The sequence below is a fragment of the Watersipora subatra genome, chromosome 8, assembly GCF_963576615.1.
Source record: "Watersipora subatra chromosome 8, tzWatSuba1.1, whole genome shotgun sequence".
In the NCBI taxonomy this organism is placed as follows: Eukaryota; Metazoa; Bryozoa; class Gymnolaemata; order Cheilostomatida; family Watersiporidae; genus Watersipora; species Watersipora subatra.
The window spans coordinates 25,820,288-25,843,405 of NC_088715.1; the positions used below are offsets into that span (position 1 = coordinate 25,820,288).

Below are 23,118 nucleotides of genomic sequence, written 5' to 3' on the forward strand. Positions count from 1 at the left end.
GTGAAATGAGCAACACTAAAAATTGTTTTCAAGAGTTTTCTTAGTGATTGTGCCAAAATTATAAGGGCTCATCCCTGGGTGGGCTTGAACCACCAACCTTTCGGTTAACAGTCGAACACGCTAACCGAATGCACCACAGAGAAAAGATATCAGACTATTTAATCTGTGAAACGAGCATGACAACAAATCATTTGCTGGTTTTTAATACTGCTTCTATTAAAATTAAAAACAATCGTCAATAGCAGAAATTCAACTAGCAACTGTTCGGTTAGCAAACGATCGTGCTACCGACATGCGCCAAAAAGACGAGATGTCAGAATATATTTAATCTGTGAAATGAGCAATACTAAAATTTATTTTCAAGAGTTATCAGAGTCACTGTGCCAAAATTATAAGGGCTCATCCCTGGGTGGGCTTGAACCACCAACCTTTCGGTTAACAGCCGAACGCGCTAACCGATTGCACCACAGAGACAAGATATCAGACTATTTAATCTGTGAAACGAGCATGACAACAAATCATTTGCTGCTTTTTTAATACCGCTTCTATTAAAATTAAAAACAATCGTCAATGGCAGAAATTCAACTACCAACTGTTCGGTTACCAACCGAACGTGCTACCGCCAAGCACCAAAAAGATAACATGGCAGAATACCTAATCTGTTAAACGAGCATGACAAAAGTTTTAAGTACAGGAGTTATAATACTGACTGTGCCAAAATTATTAGGGCTCATCCCTGGGTGGGCTTGAACCACCAACCTTTCGGTTAACAGCCAAACGCACTAACCGATTGCACCACAGAGACAAGATATGAGATTATTTAATCTGTGAAACGAGCATGACAACAAATCATTTACTGGTTTCGAAGACTGTTTGTATTAAAATAAAAAACAATCATCAATGGCAGAAATTCAACCACCAACTGTTCGGTTACCAACCGATCATGCTACCACCATGCACCACAAAGATAACATGTCAGAATATATTTAATCTGTGAAACGAGCATGACAAAAGTTTTAATTTCAAGAGTTATAATACTGACTGTGCCAGAGTTATTAGGGCTCGTCCCTGGGTGGGCTTGAACCACCAAACCTTCGGTAAACAGCCGAGTGCACTAACCGATTGCACCACAGAGACAAGATATCAGATTGTTTAATCTTTGAAACGAGCATGACAACAAATCATTTGCTGGTTTTTAATACTATTTCTATTAAAATTAAATACAATCGCCAATGGCAGAAATTCAACCACCAACTGTTCGGTTACCAACCGATCATGCTACCAACATGTGCCACACAGATAAAATGTCAGTATATATTTAATCTGTGAAACGAGCAATACTAAAGTTTATTTTGAAGAGTTATAATACTGCATGTGCCAAAATTATAAGGGCTCGTCCCTGAGTGGGCTTGAACCACCAACCTTTCGGTTAACAGCTGAACGCGCTAACCGATTGCACCACGGAGACAAGATATCAGACTATTCAATCTGTAAAACGAGCGTGACAACAAATCATTTGCTGGCTTTTAATACTGTTTCTATTAAAATTAAAAACAATCATCATTGGCAGAAAGTCAACCACAAACCGTTCGGTTACGAACCGAACGCACTAACCGATTGCACCACAGAGACAAGATATCAGATTATCTAATCTGTGAAACGAGCATGAAAACAAATCATTTGCTGGTATTTAATAGTGTTTCTGTTAAAAATAAAAACAATCGTCAATGGCAGAACTTCAACCACCAACTGTTCGGTTACCAAACGATTGTGCTACCGACGTGTGCCAAAAAGACAACATGTCAGAATATATTTCATCTGTGAAACAAGCAATACTAAAAGTTATTTTCATGACTTACATTTGTGCATTTGCCAAAATTATAAGGGCTCGACCTTGGGTGGGCTTGAACCACCAACCTTTCGGTTAACAACCGAACACACTCACCGATTGCACCACAGATACAAGATATCAGACTATTTAATCTGTGAAACGAGCATGACAACAAATCATTTGCTGGCTTTTAATACTGTTTCTATTAACTTTAAATACACTCGTCAATGGCAGAAACTCGACCACCAACTGTTGGGTTACCAACCGATCGTGCTACCGACATGTGCCACAAAGATAACTTGTCAGTATATATTTAATCTGTGAAACGAGCATGACAAAAGTTTTAATTTAAAGAGCTATAATAATGACTGTGCCAAAACTATTAGGGCTCGTTCCTGGGTAGGCTTGAACCACCAACTTTTCGATTAACAGCCAAACGCATCAACCGATTTAGTGACAGAGACAAGATATAAGATTATTTAATCTGTGAAACGAGCATAAAAACAAATCATTTGCTGGTTTTTAATACGGTTTCTATTAAAATTAAAAACAATCATCAATGGCAGAAATTCGACCACCAACTGTTCGGTTACCAACTGAACTCGCTACCACCATGCACCACAAAGATAACGTGTCAGAAAGTCTAATCTGTGAAACGAGCATGACAAAAGTTTTAATTTCAAGAGTTATAATACTGACTGTGCCAAAACTATTAGGGCTCGTCCCTGGGTGGGCTTGAACCACCAATTTTTCGATTAACAGCCGAACGCATCAACCGATTTAGTGACAGAGACAAGATATCAGATTATTTAATCTGTGAAACGAGCATGACAACAAATCATTTGCTGGTTTTTAATACTGTTTCTATTTAAATTAAAAACAATCGTCAAAGGCAGAAATTCAACCACCAACTGTTCGGTTACCAACTGAACGCACTACCACCATGCACCACAAAGATAACGTGTCAGAAAGTCTAATCTGTGAAACGAGCATGACAAAAGTTTAATTTCAAGAGTTATAATACTGACTGTGCCAAAATTATTAAGGCTCGTCTCTGGGTGGGCTTGAACCACCACCAAACTTTCGTTTAACAGCCGAACGCACTAACTGATTGCACCACAAAGACATGATATCAGATTATCTAGTCTGTCAAACGAGCATGACAACAAATCATTTGCTGGGTTTTAATACTGTTTTTATTAAAATTAAAAACAATCATCAATGGCAGAAATTCGACCACCAACTGTTCGGTTACCAACCGAACGCACTACCACCATGCACCAGAAGGATAACATGTCAGAATAGATTTAGTCTGTGAAACGATCAATACTGAAACTTATCTTCAAGAGTTGCGATACCGTATGTGCCAAAATTATAAGGGCTTATCCTTGGGTCGGCTTGAACCACCAACCTTTCGGTTAACAGTCGAACGCGCTAATCGATTGCGCCGCAGAGACAAGATATCAGACTATTCAATCTGCGAAACGAGCATGACAACAAATCATATGCTGGTTTTTAATACTGTTTTTTATTAAATTTAAAAACAATCGTCAATGGCAGAAATTCAACCACCAACTGTTTGGTTACCAACCGAACGCACTACCGCCATGCACCACAAGGATAACATGTCAGAATAGATTTAATCTGTGAAACGATCAATACCGAAATTTATCTTCGAGAGTTGCAATACCGTATGTGCCAAAATTATAAGGGCTCATCTTTGGGTGGGCTTGAACAACCAACCTTTTGGTTAACAACCAAACACGCTAACCGATTACACCACAGATACAAGAAATCAGACTATTTAATCTGTGAAACGAGCATGACAACAAACCATTTGCTGGTTTCGATTACTGTTTTTATTAAAATAAAAAACCATTGTCAATGGCAGAATTTCAACCACCAACTGTTCGGTTACCAACCAAACGCAGTACCACCCTGCACCACAAAGATAACGTGTCAGAATATCTTATCTGTGAAACGAGCATGACAAAAGTTTGATTTCAACAGTTATAATACTGACTGTGCCAGAATTGTTAGGGCTCGTCCCTGGGTGGGCTTGAACCACCAACCTTTCGGTTAACAGCCAAACACACTAACCGATTGCACCACAGAGACAAGATGTGAGATAATTTAATCTGTGAAACGAGCATGACAACAAATCATTTACTGGTTTCGAATACTGTTTGTATTAAAATAAAAAACAATCATCAATGGCAGAAATTCAACCACCAACTGTTCGGTTACCAACCGATCGTGCTACCGACATGCGCCACAAAGATAACATGTCAGAATATATTTAATCTGTGAAACGAGCATGACAATAGTTTCAATTTCAAGAGTTATAATACTGACTGTGCCAAAATTATTAGGGCTCGTCCCTGGGTGGGCTTGAACCACCTATTTTTCGATTAACAGCCGAACGCATCAACCGATTTAGTGACAGAGACAAGATATCAGATTATTTAATCTGTGAAACGAGCGTGACAACAAAAAATTTGCTGGTTTTTAATACTGTTTCTATTAAAATTAAAAACAATCGTCAAAGGCAGAAGTTCAACCACCAACTGTTCGGTTACCAACTGAACGCGCTACCACCATGCACCACAAAGATAACGTGTCAGAAAGTCTAATCTGTGGAACGAGCATGACAAAAGTTTAATTTCAAGAGTTATAATACTGACTGTGCCAAAATTATCAGGGCTCGTCTCTGGGTGGGCTTGAACCACCACCAACCTTTCGTTTAACAGCCGAACGCACTAACTGATTGCACCACAGAGACATGATATCAGATTATCTAGTCTGTCAAACGAGCATGACAACAAATCATTTGCTGGGTTTTAATACTGTTTTTATTAAAATTAAAAACAATCGTCAATGGCAGAAATTCAACCACCAACTGTTTGGTTACCAACCGATCATGCTACCAACATGTGCCACAAAGATAAAATGTCAGTATATATTTAATCTGTGAATCGAGCAATACTAAAGTTTATTTTGAAGAGTTACAACACTGCATGTGCCAAAATTATAAGGGCTTGTCCCTGGGTGGGCTTGAACCACCAACCTTTCGGTTAACAGCCGAACGCGCTAACTGATTGCACAACAGAGACAAGATATCAGACTATTCCATCTGTAAAACGAGCATGACAACAAATCATTTGCTGGCTTTTAATACTGTTTCTATTAAAATCAAAAACAATCATCAATGGCAGAAAGTCAACCACCAACCGTTCGGTTACCACCCAAACCTGCTACCGACATGTGCCACAAAGATAACATGCCATAATATATTTAATCTGTGAAACGAGCAATGCTAAAATTTATTTCCAAGACTCACAATACTGCATGTGCCAAAACTATAAGGGCTCATCCTTTGGTGGGCTTGAACCACCAACCTTTCGGTTAACAGCCGAACGCACTAACCGATTGCACCACAGAGACAAGATATCAGACTATTTAATCTGTGAAACGAGCATGACAACAAATCCTTTGCTGGTTTTTAATACTGTTTCTATTAAACTTAAAAACAATCATCAATGGCAGAAATTCAACTACCAACTGTTCGGTTACCAACCGATCGTGCTACTGACATGTGCCACAAAGATAACATGCCAGAATATATTTCTTCTGTGAAACGAGCAATACTAAAAGTTATTTTCATGTCTTACATTTGTGCATTTGCCAAAATTATAAGGGCTCGACCTTGGGTGGGCTTGAACCACCAACCTTTCGTTTAACAACCGAACACACTAACCGATTGCACCACAGATACAAGATATCAGACTATTTAATCTGTGAAACGAGCATGACAACAAATCTTTTGCTGGCTTTTAATACTGTTTCTATTAACTTTAAATACACTCGTCAATGGCAGAAACTCGACCACCAACTGTTGGGTTACCAACCGATCGTGCTACCGACATGCGCCACAAAGATAACATGTCAGAATATATTTAATCTGTGAAACGAGCATGACAAAAGTTTTAATTTCAAGAGTTATAATACTGACTGTGCCAAAATTATTAGGGCTCATCCCTGGGTGGGCTTGAACCACCAATTTTTCGATTAACAGCCGAACGCATCAACCGATTTAGTGACAGAGACAAGATATCAGATTATTTAATCTGTGAAACGAGCATGACAACAAATCATTTGCTGGTTTTTAATACTGTTTCTATTAAAATTAAAAACAATCGTCAAAGGCAGAAATTCAACCACCAACTGTTCGGTTACCAACTGAACGCGCTACCACCATGCACCACAAAGATAACGTGTCAGAAAGTCTAATCTGTGAAACGAGCATAACAAAAGTTTAATTTCAAGAGTTATAATACTGACTGCGCCAAAATTATTAGGGCTCGTCTCTGGGTGGGCTTGAACCACCACCAACCTTTCGTTTAACAGCCGAACGCACTAACTGATTGCACCACAGAGACATGATATCAGATTATCTAGTCTGTCAAACGAGCATGACAACAAATCATTTGCTGGGTTTTAATACTGTTTTTTTAAAATTAAAAACGATCATCAATGGCAGAAATTCAACCACCAACTGTTCGGTTACCAACCGAACGCACTACCACCATGCACCAGAAGGATAACATGTCAGAATAGATTTAATCTGTGAAACGATCAATACTGAAACTTATCTTCAAGAGTTGCAATACCGTATGTGCCAAAATTATAAGGGCTTATCCTTGGGTGGGCTTGAACCACCAACCTTTCGGTTAACAGTCGAACGCAGTAACCGATTGCGCCGCAGAGACAAGATATCAGACTATTCAATCTGCGAAACGAGCATGAGAACAAATCATATGCTGGTTTTTAATACTGTTTTTATTAAAATTAAAAACAATCATCAATGGCAGAAATTCAACCACCAACTGTTTGGTTGCCAACCGAACGCACTACCACCATGCACCACAAGGATAACATGTCAGAATAGATTTAATCTGTGAAACGATCAATACTGAAATTTGTCTTCAAGAGTTGCAATACCGTATGTGCAAAAAATGTAAGGGCTTATCCCTGGGTGGGCTTGAACCACCAACTGTTCGGTTAACAGTCGAACGCGCTAACCGATTGCACAACAGAGACAAGATATCAGACTATTCAATCTGCGAAACGAGCATGACAACAAATCATATGCTGGTTTTTAATACTGTTTTTATTAAAATTAAAAACAATCGTCAATGGCAGAAATTCAACCACCAACTGTTTGGTTACCAACCGAACGCACTACCACCATGCACCACAAGGATAACATGTCAGAATAGAATTAATCTGTGAAACGATCAATACTGAAATTTATCTTCAAGAGTTGCAATACCATATGTGCCAAAATTATAAGGGCTCATCTTTGGGTGGGCTTGAACAACCAACCTTTCGGTTAACAACCAAACACGCTAACCGATTACACCACAGATACAATATATCAGACTATTTAATCTGTGAAACGAGCATGACAACAAACCATTTGCTGGTTTCGAATACTGTTTTTATTAAAATAAAAAACGATTGTCAATGGCAGAATTTCAACCACCAACTGTTCGGTTACCAACCAAACGCAGTACCACCTTGCACCACAAAGATAACGTGTCAGAATATCTAATCTGTGAAACGAGCATGACAAAAGTTTGATTTCAACAGTTATAATACTGACTGTGCCAAAATTATAAGGGCTCATCCCTGGGTGGGCTTGAACCACCAACCTTTCGGTTAACAGCCAAACACACTAACCGATTGCACCACAGAGACAAGATATAAGATAATTTAATCTGTGAAACGAGCATGACAACAAATCATTTACTGGTTTCGAAGACTGTTTGTATTAAAATAAAAAACAATCATCAATGGCAGAAATTCAACCACCAACTGTTCGGTTACCAACCGATCATGCTACCACCATGCACCACAAAGATAACATGTCAGAATATATTTAATCTGTGAAACGAGTATGACAAAAGTTTTAATTTCAAGAGTTATAATACTGACTGTGCCAGAATTATTAGGGCTCGTCCCTGGGTGGGCTTGAACCACCAAACCTTCGGTTAACAGCCGAATGCGCTAACCGATTGCACCACAGAGACAAGATATCAGATTATTTAATCTTTGAAACGAGCATGACAACAAATCGTTTGCTGGTTTTTAATACTATTTCTATTAAAATTAAATACAATCGCCAATGGCAGAAATTCAACCACCAACTGTTCGGTTACCAACCGATCATGCTACCAACATATGCCACAAAGATAAAATGTCAGTATATATTTAATCTGTGAAACGAGCAATACTAAAAATTGTTTTCAAAAGTTTTTATACTGATTGAATCAAAATTATAAGGGCTCGTCCCTTGATGGGCTTGAACCACCAACCTTTCGGTTAACAGCCGATAGCACTCACCGATTGCACCACAAAAACAAGACATCGTACCAATTATTTTGTAAAACGAGCATGACAACAAATCATTTGCTGGTGTTTACCACTGTTTCAATTAAAATTAAAAAACATCATCAATGGCAGAAATTCAACCACCAACAGTTCAGTTACCAACCGAACGCACTACTAACATGTGCCACAAAGATAACATGTCAGATTATCTAAGCATTGAAACAAGCATGACACAAATTTATTATCCAGAGTTACAATACCGTATGTGCCAAAAGTATAAGGGCTCATCCCTGGGTGGGCTTGAACCACCAACCTTTCGGTTAACAGCCGAACGCGCTAACCGATTGCACCACAGAGACAAGATATCAGACTATTCAATCTGTAAAACGAGCATGACAACAAATCATTTGCTGGCTTTTAATACTGTTTCTATTAAAATTAAAAACAATCATCAATGGCAGAAAGTCAACCACCAACCGTTCGGTTACGAACCGAACGTGCTACCGCCATGCACCACAAAGATAACATGTCAGAATATCTAATCTGTGAAACAAGCGTGACAAAAGTTTAATTTCAACAGTTATAATACTGACTGTGCCAAAATTATTAGGGTTCATCCCTGGGTGGGCTTGAACCTCCAAACCTTCGGTTAACAGCCAAATGCGCTAACGGATTGCATCACAGAGACAAGATATCAGATTATTTAATCTTTGAAACGAGCATGACAACAAATCATTTGCTGGCTTTTTAATACTGTTTCTATTAACCTTAAAAACAATCGTCAAAGGCAGAAATTCAACCACCAACTGTTTGGTTACCAACCGATCATGCTACCAACATGTGCCACAAAGATAAAATGTCAGTATATATTTAATCTGTGAATCGAGCAATACTAAAGTTTATTTTGAAGAGTTACAACACTGCATGTGCCAAAATTATAAGGGCTTGTCCCTGGGTGGGCTTGAACCACCAACCTTTCGGTTAACAGCCGAACGCGCTAACTGATTGCACACCAGAGACAAGATATCAGACTATTCCATCTGTAAAACGAGCATGACAACAAATCATTTGCTGGCTTTTAATACTGTTTCTATTAAAATTAAAAACAATCATCAATGGCAGAAAGTCAACCACCAACCGTTCGGTTACCACCCAAACCTGCTACCGACATGTGCCACAAAGATAACATGCCATAATATATTTAATCTGTGAAACGAGCAATGCTAAAATTTATTTCCAAGACTCACAATACTGCATGTGCCAAAACTATAAGGGCTCATCCTTTGGTGGGCTTGAACCACCAACCTTTCGGTTAACAGCCGAACGCACTAACCGATTGCACCACAGAGACAAGATATCAGACTATTTAATCTGTGAAACGAGCATGACAACAAATCGTTTGCTGGTTTTCAATACTGTTTCTATTAACCTTAAAAACAATCATCAATGGCAGAGATTCAACCACCAACTGTTCGGTTACCAACCGATCGTGCTATTGACATGTGCCACAAAGATAACATGCCAGAATATATTTAATCTGTAAAATAAGCAATACTAAAATTCATTTTCAAGAGTTATCATGGTGACTGTGCCAAAATTATAAGGGCTCGTCCCTGGGTGGGCTTGAACCACCAAACTTTCGGTTAACAGCCGAACGCACTAACCGATTGCACCACAGAGACAAGATATCAGATTATTTAATCTGTGAAACGAGCATGACAACAAATCATTTGCTGGTAATTAATACTGTTTCTATTAAAATTAAAAACAATCGTCAATGGCAGAAATTCAACCCCCAACAGTTCGGTTACCAGCTGAACGTGCTACCAACATGTGCCACAAAGATAAAATGTCAGTATATATTTAATCTGTGAAACGAGCAATACTAAAAATTGTTTTAAAAAGTTTTTATACTGATTGTATCAAAATTATAAGGGCTCGTCCATTGATGGGCTTGAACCACCAACCTTTCGGTTAACAGCCGATAGCACTCACCGATTGCACCACAAACACAAGACATCGTACTATTTATTTTGTAAAACGAGCATGACAACAAATCATTTGCTGGTTTTTACCACTGTTTCAATTAAAATTAAAAAACATCATCAATGGCGGAAATTCAACCACCAACAGTTCAGTTACCAACCGAATGCACTACTAACATGTGCCACAAAGACAACATGTCAGATTATCTAAGCATTACACAAATTTATTATGCAGAGTTACAATACCGTATGTGCCAAGATTATAAGGGCTCGTCCCTGGGTGGGCTTGAACCACCAACCTTTCGGTTAACAGCCGATTGCGCTAACCGATTGCACCACAGAGACAAGATATCAGACTATTCAATCTGTAAAACGAGCATGACAAAAAATCATTTGCTGGCTTTTAAAACTGTTTCTATTAAAATTAAAAACAATCATCAATGGCAGAAAGTCAACCACCAACCGTTCGGTTACGAACCGAACGCGCTACCGCCATGCACCACAAAGATAACATGTCAGAATATCTAATCTGTGAAACAAGCGTGACAAAAGTTTAATTTCAACAGTTTTCATACTGACTGTGCCAAAATTATTAGGGTTCATCCCTGGGTGGGCTTGAACCACCAAACCTTCGGTTAACAGCCGAATGCGCTAACCGATTGCGCCACAGAGACAAGATATCTGATTATTTAATCTTTGAAACGAGCAAGACAACAAATCATTTGCTGGTTTTTAATACTGTTTCTATTAACTTTAAAAACAATCGTCAATGGCAGAAATTCAACCACCAACTGTTTGGTTACCAACCGATCATGCTACCAACATGCGCCACAAAGATAAAATGTCAGTATATATTTGATCTGTGAAACGAGCAATACTAAAGTTTATTTTGAAGAGTTACAATACTGCATGTGCCAAAATTATAAGGGCTCATCCCTGGGTGGGCTTGAACCACCAACCTTTCGGTTAACAGCCGAACACACTAACTGATTGCACAACAGAGACAAGATATCAGACTATTCCATCTGTGAAACGAGCATGACAACAAATCATTTGCTGGCTTTTAATACTGTTTCTATTAAAATTAAAAACAATCATCAATGGCAGAAAGTCAACCACCAACCGTTCGGTTACCACCCAAACCTGCTACTGACATGTGCCACAAAGATAACATGCCAGAATATATTTAATCTGTAAAATGAGCAATACTAAAATTCATTTTCAAGAGTTATCATAGTGACTGTGCCAAAATTATAAGGGCTCGTCCCTGGGTGGGCTTGAACCACCAAACTTTCGGTTAACAGCCGAACGCACTAACCGATTGCACCACAGAGACAAGATATCAGATTATTTAATCTGTGAAACGAGCATGACAACAAATCATTTGCTGGTATTTAATACTGTTTCTATTAAAATTAAAAACAATCATCAATGGCAGAAATTCAACCACCAACTGTTTGGTTACCAAACGATCGTGCTACTGACATGTGCCACAAAGATAACATGCCAGAATATATTTAATCTGTAAAATGAGCAATACTAAAATTTATTTTCAAGAGTTATCATAGTGACTGCGCCAAAATTATAAGGGCTCGTCCCTGGGTGGGCTTGAACCACCAAACTTTCGGTTAACAGCCAAACGCACTAACCGATTGCACCACAGAGACAAGATATCAGATTATTTAATCTGTGAAACGAGCATGACAACAAATCATTTGCTGGTAATTAATACTGTTTCTATTAAAATTAAAAACAATCGTCAATGGCAGAAATTCAACCCCCAACAGTTCGGTTACCAGCTGAACGTGCTACCAACATGTGCCACAAAGATAAAATGTCAGTATATATTTAATCTGTGAACCGAGCAATACTAAAATTTATTTTCAAGAATTAGAATACTGCATGTGCCAAAACTATAAGGGCTCATCCTTTGGTGGGTTTGAACCACCAACATTTCGGTCAACAGTCGAATGCACTATCCGATTGCACCACAGAGACAAGATATCAGACCATTTAATCTGTGAAACGAGCATGACAACAAATCATTTGCTGGTTTTTAATACTGTTTCTATTAACTTTAAAAACAATCATCAATGGCAGAAATTCAACCACCAACTGTTTGGTTACCAACCGATCGCGCTACTGACATGTGCCACAAAGATAAAATGTCAGTATATATTTAATCTGTGAAATGAGCAATACTAAAGTTTATTTTGAAGAGTTACAATACTGCATGTGCCAAAATTATAAGGGCTCGTCCCTGGGTGGGCTTGAACCACCAACCTTTCGGTTAACAGCCAAACGCGCTTACCGATTCCTCCACAAAGACAAGATATCAGACTATTCAATCTGTAAACCGAGCATGACAACAAATCTTTTGGTGGCTTTTAATACTGTTTCTATTAAAATTAAAAACAATCATCAATGGCAGAAATTCAACCACCAACTGTTCGGTTACCAACCGAACGCGCTACCGCCATCCACCACAAAGATAACATGTCAGAATATCTAATCTGCGAAACGAGCATGCCAAAAGTTTTAATTTCAAGAGTTATAATACTGCCTGTGCCAAAATTATTAGTGCTCGTCCCTGGGTGGGCTTGAACCACCAAAACTTCGGTTAACAGCCGAATGCGCTAACCGATTGCACCACAGAGACAAGATATAAGAGTATTTAATCTTTGAAACGAGCATGAAAACAAATCATTTCCTGGTTTTTTATGTTGTTCCTACTAAAATTAAAAACAATCGTCAATGCAGAAATTCAACCACCAACTGTTCGGTTACCACCCAAACCTGCTACCGACATGTGCCACAAAGATAACATGCCAGAATATATTTAATGTGTGAAACGAGCAATGCTAAAGTTTTTTTCCAAGACTCACAATACCTCATGTGCCAAAACTATAAGGGCTCATCCTTTGGTGGGCTTGAACCACCAACCTTTCGGTCCACAGCCAAACGCACAAACCGATTGCACCACAGAGAAAAGAAATCAGACTATTTAATCTGTGAAACGAGCATGACAAAAAATCATTTGCTGGTTTTTAATACTGTTTCTATTAACTTTAAAAACAATCATCAATGGCAGAAATTCAACCACCAACTGTTCGGTTACCAACCGATCGCGCTACTGACATGTGCCACAAAGATAACATGCCAGAATATATTTAATCTGTAAAATGAGCAATACTAAAATTTATTTTCAAGAGTTATCATAGTGACTGTGCCAAAATTATAAGGGCTCGTCCCTGGGTGGGCTTGAACCACCAAACTTTCGGTTAACAGCCGAACGCACTAACCGATTGCACCACAGAGACAAGATATCAGATTATTTAATCTGTGAAACGAGCATGACAACAAATCATTTGTTGGTATATAATACTGTTTCTATTAAAAATAAAAACAATCGTCAATGGCAGAAATTCAACCACCAACAGTTCAGTTACCAACCGAACGCGCTACTAACATGTGCCACAAAGATAACATGTCAGAATATCTAAGCATTGAAACAAGCATGACACAAATTTATTATCCAGAGTTACAATACCGTATGTGCCAAGATTATAAGGGCTCATCCCTGGGTGGGCTTGAACCACCAACCTTTCGGTTAACAGCCGAACGCACTATCCGATTGCACCACAGAGACAAGATATCAGACTATTCAATCTGTGAAACAAGCATGACAAGAAATCATTTGCTGGTTTTTTATACCGTTTCTATTAAAATTACAAACAATCATCAATGGCAGAAATTCAACCACCAACTGTTCGGTTACCAACTGATCGTGCTACAGACATGTGCCACAAAGGTAACATGTCAGAATATATTTAATCTGTGAAATGAGCAATACTAAAATTGGTTTTCAAGAGTTACAATACTGCATGTGCCAAAATTATAAGAGCTCGTTCCTGGGTGGGCTTGAACCACCAACCTTTCGGTTAATGGGAAAAACGCACTGACTGATCGCATCACAGAGACCACATATGAGACTATTTATTTTTTGAAATGAGTATGACAACAACTCATATAGTGGTTTATAATACGCTTTGTATTAAAATCAAATACAAACGTCTATGAGAGAAATTGAACCAACAATTGTTCGATTACCAACTGAAGGTGCTACCGGAATACACCACAAAGAGAACATGTCGGAATATCGAATCTGTGAAACGAGCATGTCAAAAAAATTGTTTTCAAAATTTTTGATACTGAGTGTAACAAAATTGTAAGGGCTCATCCCGTGAGTGGCTTGAAATACCATCCTTTTGGTTAACAGCCGAACGCGCTAACCGATTGCACCACAGAGACAAGATATCAGACTATTTAATCTATGAAACGAGCATGACAACAAATCATTTGCTTGTTTTTTATACTGTTTATATTAAAATTAAAAACAATCGTCAATGGCAGAAACTCAACCACTAACTGTTTGCTTACCAACTGATCGTTCTCCCGACATGTGCCACAAAGATAACATGTCAGAATATATTTAATCTGTGAAACGAGCAATACTAAAAATTGTTTTCAAGAGTTACAATACTGCATGTACCAAAATTATAAGGGCTCGTCCTTTGATGGGCTTGAACCACCTACCTTTTAATTAACAGCCGAACGCCCTAACCGAGTGCACCACAGAGACAAGATATCAGTCTATTTATTCTGTAAAGCGAGCATGACAACAAATCATTTGCTGGTTTTTAATATCGTATGCGTTAAATTTAAAAACCATCATCAATGAGAGGAATTGAACCACCAACTGTTCAGTTGCCAACCGAACATGCTATCGACATGTGCCACAAAGATAACATGTCAGAGTATCTAATCTGTGAAATTTGCATGACAAAAAATTTATTTTTAAGAGTTTTAATACTGATTGTGTCAAAATTGTAAGGGCTCGTCCCTAGGTGGGCTTGAACCACCAACCTTTTGGTTAACAGCTGAACGCACTACCCGATTGCACCACAGTGACAAGATATGAGACTAATAAATCTGTGAAACGAGCATGACAACAAATCATTTTCTGGTTTTTCGTACTGTTTGTATTAAAATTAAAAACGATTGTCTATGGCAGACTTACTACAAAAGTGAGTACAGAGAGTAAAAGGATTATTACATAAGAATTACATAACAGATGAGTAAGCCAATATGAACAAAGAGTCTGACAACGGCTATATACAAATACAAGATAATGACTGGTCAATGTCAATAACCAGTACATTTTCAACACTCCCACATAGTTTTGACATGTTGAGCCTGGCTTACATACTCATCAATTCCATAGCGAACTGGAGGTCTACTTTTCCGAGCAGATAAGCTTCGCTGTTGCCCTTCACCAATGCATTGACCAGAGAAGTTAGGAGTTGTCTGTTCATTTACTGAATGTTCAACAACAATAGATTTCTGCTTGATTTATTGGTCGCATGATGGTTTAACGGTGTTTGTAAAGTTCGTTTCATCAAATACCCCATCTCGCCTTGTAGTGACTTTACCGGTCAATTCATCAAGCAGGCGGTATGCCTTTGACTGTTTGCGGTATCTTATAAACCTTAGCTTCTGGCACTTCTTGTCAATTTTCTGTCGTAGTTGATCTGGAACATGAGCATAAGCAATACATTCAAACACCCTTAGATTGTCTACGTTGGGTTGGCGTTCATACCACTTCTCATACGGCGTGAGATCATTCTTGTGTGAAGAAGTGGGAAGCCCAGTATTGCTTTGACAATTCAGCATAGCACAACATTGAACGTGCTGCTTCACACAGAGTTATATTCATTTGCTCAGCAACACCATTATGTGCTGGTGAGTATGCTGATGTGAGTTCATGATGAATACTTTTAGATTTCAAGTAGTCAGTAATTTCTTGAGACAAGTATTTACCACCTCTCTCTGATCTCAGTGTTTGAATGGTTTCTCCAGATTGGTTCGCTGTATATGCTTCAAACTCTTTGAATTTCTATGGTACCTCACATTTGTTTCTAAGAAAATACACAGCACAGCATCTAGAAAAATAGTCTATAAAAGTAACAAAATATTTGCTACCTCCATTTGATTCTGTTTCCATTGGACAAACTTCGGAATGTACTAGTTCTATCTTACGGGTAGCCTTGATATCTCCCACAGGTTGGAAGGGTTCACGAGTCATTTTCCCTTCAGCACAGTCTTCACAGAAGGAAATGTTCATTGCAGGTAAGCTTGTTGCACAGACTATATTTCCTTTGTTCAGTTTTTTCAGATTAGAGTCATTCACATGTACTAAACGGTGATGCCAAATCTCTGTGCTAGCAGTGTTTGCATAACGAGTTTCAGTTTGTACACAGTCTAGACTGAACAGCTTATTAGCTGGTGATCCCATGGCCCTAACTCGACCCCTAGAATCTTTAATCCAACATCGAGTATGGCCGAACTGAACAATGTAGCCTTTCTTAGCGGCAGCTCGAACTGAAAATAAAATGCTACTTAGCTGAGGGACATGAAATACATTGTAAAATACAGCTGCACATTGAACTCTACAATTGAGCTTTAGCATTACTTTTACAGTACCAACTCCCACAGCTTCAACTGTTTGACCATCACCTAAGCTAACCGTTTTTATCTGTTCTAGCTTCTTGTAGCTATTAAAACTTTCCCTGTTAGGTGACATATGACACGATGCTCCAGAGTCAATTAGCCAGGGTGAGCTACTGTGCAATGAAAATGTGTTGCCATGATGAGTGATAAATGTAAATTCATGGCCTACACAGTCATTGTCACTTCAAATACAGTTTTTCTACATTCACTTACTAACTGCGAGTTCGGTCGCCGTCTGTCCTCTGAGCATCCTGGTGACTTGTGCCCACGTTATTACAGTTGTAGCAAATAATAGGTTTTCTGGATCTAGTCCGCTTTCTTGACACCAATGCAGAGTCAGATGCACTGGCAGAAGTAGATTCATTTGAGTTTCGCTCATTACCTTTCAACTCTTCATTTATCAATGACTGCTGGGCAAACTCAAGACTCAAGTTGTTTACTCTTGCTTCTAATGCTGTTGCAAGATGAGCATAGCTGTTTGGAAGGCTGCCTAAAAGCGTGACTACTTGATCTTCTTCAGAAATTGGTGCATCGATAGCCGCGAGTTTATCTGAAAGTCCTTTCATGTTTTTCAAGTGCTGTTCTAGAGGTGTACCCTCCTTCATTACTGTACTGAAATATTGTTTCTTAAGAAATAACTTGTTTCCTAGTGTATTGCGTTCAGAATGGTTTGGAAGCCGCTTCAATTCTACATCAGGTGCTTCTGTATCTGTTAGCAGGTAGAGAAGTTCAGTACTAACAGACAGAGGAATTACTGAGAAAGCCTTACGATACCTGGATGTAAAAGCAGTTTTCATCGCTTGATCAGTCGAACATTCTGGTGCTTTCTCAGTACCATCCATGATATCATACAGATCCTTCACCAGCAAAATGTGTTTCATCTGAAACTTCCATGTCTGATAGTTCTGACTGTCCAACTTACCTATCGTCCATTTATGACTATCTATTGAAAATTGAGAGATACAATCTAAGTTCTGGTTCAGTAGTCCTTGTTTTACTGTTCCTGATATCTATTGCTTAACTGCTGGTTCACCAGTCGTTGGTCAGTCAGTATAATAGCCGATCGTCTTTTTTCTGGTATCAAACTCGTGTACAGCTTCATTGGTTGCCTGTCAAGGGCCATAACCTGTTAATCTTGTATACTTGAGAGCTAAACAGGGGCTGACTGTCTACAAAAGTGAGACAAGAGAGTAAAAGGATTATTACAAAAGAATTACATAACGGATGAGTAAGCCAATATGAACAAAGAGTCTGACAACAGCTATATACAAATACAAGATAATGACTGGTCAATGACAACAACTAGTACATATTCAACAGAAAGTGAACCACCAACTGTTTGGTTACCAACCTAACGTGCAACCGGAATGTGTCACAAAGATAAGATGTCAGAATATCTAATCTGTGAAATGAGCATGACAAAAATTATTTTTAAGAGTTTTAATACTGATTGTGTCAAAATTGTTAGGGCTCGACCCTGGGTGGGCTTGAACCACCAATTTTTCGATTAACAGCCGAACGCACTAACCGATTTAGCCACAGAGACAACATATCAGACTATTTAATCTTTGAAACGAGTATGACAACATATCATTTGCTGGTTTTTAATACTGTTTGTATCAAAATTAAAAATAATCGTCTGTGAGAGGAATGTAACAACCAACTGTTCGGTTACCAACCAAACGTGATACCGGAATGCACCACAAAGATAACAGGTCAGAATATATTTCATCTGTGAAATGAGCATGAAAAAATTTTATTTTCAAGAGTTATAATACTGATTGTATAGATATTATAAGGGCTCGTCCCTGGTTGGGCTTGAACCACCAACCTTTCGGTTAACGGCCGAACGCGCTAACCGATTCCACCACAGAGATAAGATATCAGACTATTCAATCTGTAAAACGAGCATGACAACTAATCATTTGGTGGCTTTTAATACTGTTTCTATTAAAATTAAAAACAATCATCAATGGCAGAAATTCAACCACCAACTGTTCGGTTACCAACCGAACGCACTACCACCATGCACCACAAAGATAACATGTCAGAATATTTAATCTGTGAAACGAGCATGACAAAAGTTTAATTTCAACAGTTATAACACTGGCTGTGCCAAAATTATTAGGGCTCGTCCCTGGGTGGGCTTGAACCAGCAAACTTTCGGTTAACAGCCAAATGCGCTAACCGATTGCACCACAGTGACAAGATATCAGATTATTTAATCTTTGAAACGAGCATGACAACAAATCATTTCCTGGTTTTTTATGTTGTTCCTATTAAAACGAAAAGCAATTGTCAATGGCAGAAATTCAACCACCAACTGTTCGGTTACCAACCGATCGTGCTACCGACATGTGCCACAAAAATAACATGTCAGAATATGTTTAATCTGAGAAACGAGCAATACTAAAATTTGTTTTCAAAAGTTATAATACTGCATGTGCCGAAATTATAAGAGCTTGTTCCTGGCTGGGCTTGAACCACCAACCTTTCGGTTAACAGCCGAACCTGCTAACCGATTGCCCCACAGAAACAAGATATCGGACTATTTATTTTGTAAAACGAGCATGACAACAAATCATTTTTTGGTTTTTACCACTTTTTCTATTAAAATTAAAAAACATCATCAATGGCAGAAATTCAACCACCAACAGTTCAGTTACCAACCGAACGCGCTACTAACATGTGCCACAAAGATAACATGTCAGAATCTCAAAGCAATGAAACAAGCATGACACATATTTATTATCCAGAGTTATAATGCTGACTATGACAAAATTATAGGAGCTTTTCCGTGGGTAGGCCTGAACCACAAACCTTTCTGTTAACAGCTGAACGCACTAACCGATTGCACCACAGAAACAAGATATCAGGCTATTTAATCTGTGAAACAAGCATGACAACGAATCATTTGCTGGTTTTTAATACTGTTTCTATTAAAATTAAAAACAATCGTCAATGGCAGAAATTCAACCACCAACTGTTCGGTTACCAACTGACCGTGCCACAGACATGTGCCACAAAGGTAACATGTCGAAATATATTTAATCGGTGAAACGAGCAATACTAAAATTTGTTTTCAAGAGTTACAATACTGCATGTGCCAAAATTATAAGAGCTCGTTCCTGGGTGGGCTTGAACCACCAACCTTACGGTTAATGGGAAAAACGCACTGACTGATCGCATCACAGAGACCACATATGAGACTATTTATTCTTTGAAATGAGTATGACAACAACTCATTTGCTGGTTTATAATACGCTTTGTACTTTAATCAAATACAATCGTCTATGAGAGGAATTGAACCAACAACTGTTCGGTTACCAACTGAAGGCGCTACCGGAATACACCACAAAGAGAACATGTCGGAATATCGAATCTGTGAAACGAGCGTGACAAAAAAATTGTTTTCAAAAGTTTTCATACTGATTGTAACAAAATCATATGGGCTCGTCCCTTGATGGGCTTGAAATACCATCATTTTGGTTAATAGCCGAACGCGCTAACCGATTGCACCACAAAGACAAGATATCAGACTATTTAATCTATAAAACGAGCATGACAACAAATCATTTGCTGGTTTTTTATACTGTTTCTATTAAAATTAAAAACAATCGTCAATGGCAGAAACTCAACCACCAACTGTTCGCTTATCAACTGATCGTGCTCCCGACATGTGCCACCAAGATAACATGTCATAATATATTTAATCTGTGAAATGAGCAATACTACAAATTGTTTTCAAAAGTTTTGATACTGATTGTATCAAAATTATAAGGGCGCGTCCCTTGATGGGCTTGAACCACCAACCTTTCGGTTAACAGCCGATAGCACTCACCGATTGCACCACAGAAACAAAATATCGGACTATTTATTTTGTAAAACGAGCATGACAACAAATCATTTGCTGGTTTTTACCACTGTTTCTATTAAAATTAAAAAAACATCATCAATGGCAGAAATTCAACCACCAACAGTTCAGTTACCAACCGAACGCGCTACTAACATGTGCCACAAAGATAACATGTCAGAATATCTAAGCATTGAAACAAGCATGACACAAATTTATTCTCAAGAGTTATAATACTGACTGTGACAAAATTATAAGAGCTCATCCCTGGGTGAGCTTGAACCACCAACTTTTTGGTTAACCAAATTCGGGTGGTTTAAGTCCACCCAGGGGAGAGCCCTTATAATTTTTGTACAATAAGTGTTTAAACTCCTGAAATAAATTTTCTCACACTGGTTTCACAAATTAGATATTCTGACATGTTATCTTTGTGGTGCATTCCGGTAGCACTCTCGGTTGGCAACCGAACATTTGGTGGCTCGATTTCTCCCATAGACGATTGTTTTAAATTTTAATTCAAACAGTATTAAAAACTGCCAAATGTTTTGTTGTCATGCTCGTTTCACAGATTAAATAGTCTCATATGTTCTCTCTGAGGCGCAATCGGTTAGCGCATTTGGCTGTTAACTGAAAGGTTGGAGGTTCAATTTCCCCATAGACAATTGTTTTTAATTTTAATATACATAGTATTAAAAATCCAATGATTTATTTGTTACCATATTTGTTACGCAAATTATAGATTGTGACATGTTGTTTCTGGGTCGCACTGGGTTACAGCGTTTGACCTGGTAATGCAAAGATTGGTGGTTAAATTTCTGCCATAGACAATTATTTTTAATTTTCATACTAACAGTACTAAGAACAAGCAAATAATTTTTCATCATGCTCGTTTCACAGATTCAATAGTTGGATATGATGTCTTTGTGGTGAAATCGGTTAGCGTGTATTGCTGTTAATTAAAAGTTGGGTGGTTCAAGCCCACCCAAGAACCATCATTTATAATTTAGATACACTCAGTATTAGAACTCTGAAAATTAAATTGTTGTCACCCTCGTTTTGCAGATCAGATATGCTGACATGGTATCTTTGTGGCGCATCCAATAGCGTGGTCGGCTGTGAATCAAAAGGGTTAGTTTTTAGGGTCAACCCAAAAGTAAACGTGTAATGTTTTAATAAGTTTGATTTTAAATTTTGGGAAACTGAATTGTTGCCCTGTTCTTTGTAATGTTCCTTTGTTTAAATTTGTAAATTTTTTCATGCGAAGTTCATTTCAGACCAAACTTGTTTAGTTAGAACATTTTATTCTGCCCCAAGGGAATGCCCTGGTTCAATGAAAAATAAACAGTTGCCAAGCAGTTTGGAAATAAACAACTCTTAATAGTTGTATTAAATAAAACCCTTGGTGTTAAAAATGTTACAGTTGATACAGGTTGCGACCATCAGTTAGTCACTCGTTGCAGTCCAGTCAATTGCTAGATATAGAATTTGGACTTTTATCAAATGCAGAACTCTTTCAAAAGAAGAGAGTAAAATTAATTAGCCATGAGAAGGTTAGAGTTAGCCCCTAATTTTTAACAGACATTGATTATCGAGTTTATTTTTTGCAGAGTAAATAGTGATATTTGTTGGTTTATCAATGGACATTTATTAAGGGATCTTTCACAAGTTAGAGGTAAGTTAAGAGATTTACTGCATCCTAAAAGGTTAATATCGCTCAACAGGAAAAATAGAGCACAAAATACAGGTGACATTCCTCTCGCTCATGAAAGGCTAAACTTATCTTTCGCAAATTTTCATGAACCATTTAAAAAATCCAAAGCCATCCTCAATTTAAACGCTGCCTTCAATCATAGAAGAAGTGTCAAAAAATAGAATGTCATGGCGTTCGATTAAGGGTTTTATGGTGAATGTCTCAGTTTAACTCGGTAAAACTTATTGTCTGTGGTCATTTTAAAAACTGCAAATATGTAATATTTAAAGATAATGATTAAATCACATCAAGGAATAATTTATGTCTAATTCGTTTTAAGGTAACATCTAGATATAAAATTATGGTTGATCATGATCCAATGTATACACCCTATAATACCACTGGTTTATTTTCTAAATTTAGTTAAATTAAAAGTGTGGTGGCTAAAAAAATGTTTGGTGTGACTAATGCGCACAGAGTAAGCTGTATTTCTTGTTCATTTTACTCAACTCATTTATTTTAATGCGTACAGTAGACTTTATTCTAAACACTGAAGGTGGAAAGGTTATAACCAGTAACAAAAACTCCAAATTTTGTTGGAAGAAGGTTAGACGATCAGTCTTAGCTTTTGTGATATCAATGTACTTTTTAACTAAAACAACTTCCTTGGACCCTGTTAGTGTGTTAAGTGACTTGAGACTACATAAACTTTCTTTTAAACATCTTGGCATTGGCAGAACAGAACGTGGCAAAAACATCGTGAGAAACGGAACATCAAGTTAGCTAGCGTCTAACA

The 23,118-nt window shown here is 38.0% G+C and overlaps 1 protein-coding gene across 1 annotated transcript; it reads right to left on the reverse strand.

Moving 5' to 3' along the window:
* Nucleotides 1-15,621: 15,621 nt before the first annotated feature.
* Nucleotides 15,622-17,621, reverse strand: LOC137402398 (uncharacterized). Its single transcript, XM_068088899.1, has 3 exons — nt 16,997-17,621; nt 16,252-16,650; nt 15,622-15,800 (listed from the first exon to the last, which is right to left on the reverse strand). Exons 1-3 carry the CDS (start codon nt 17,619-17,621, stop codon nt 15,622-15,624), a joined length of 1,203 nt encoding a protein of 400 aa, XP_067945000.1.
* Nucleotides 17,622-23,118: the final 5,497 nt, after the last annotated feature.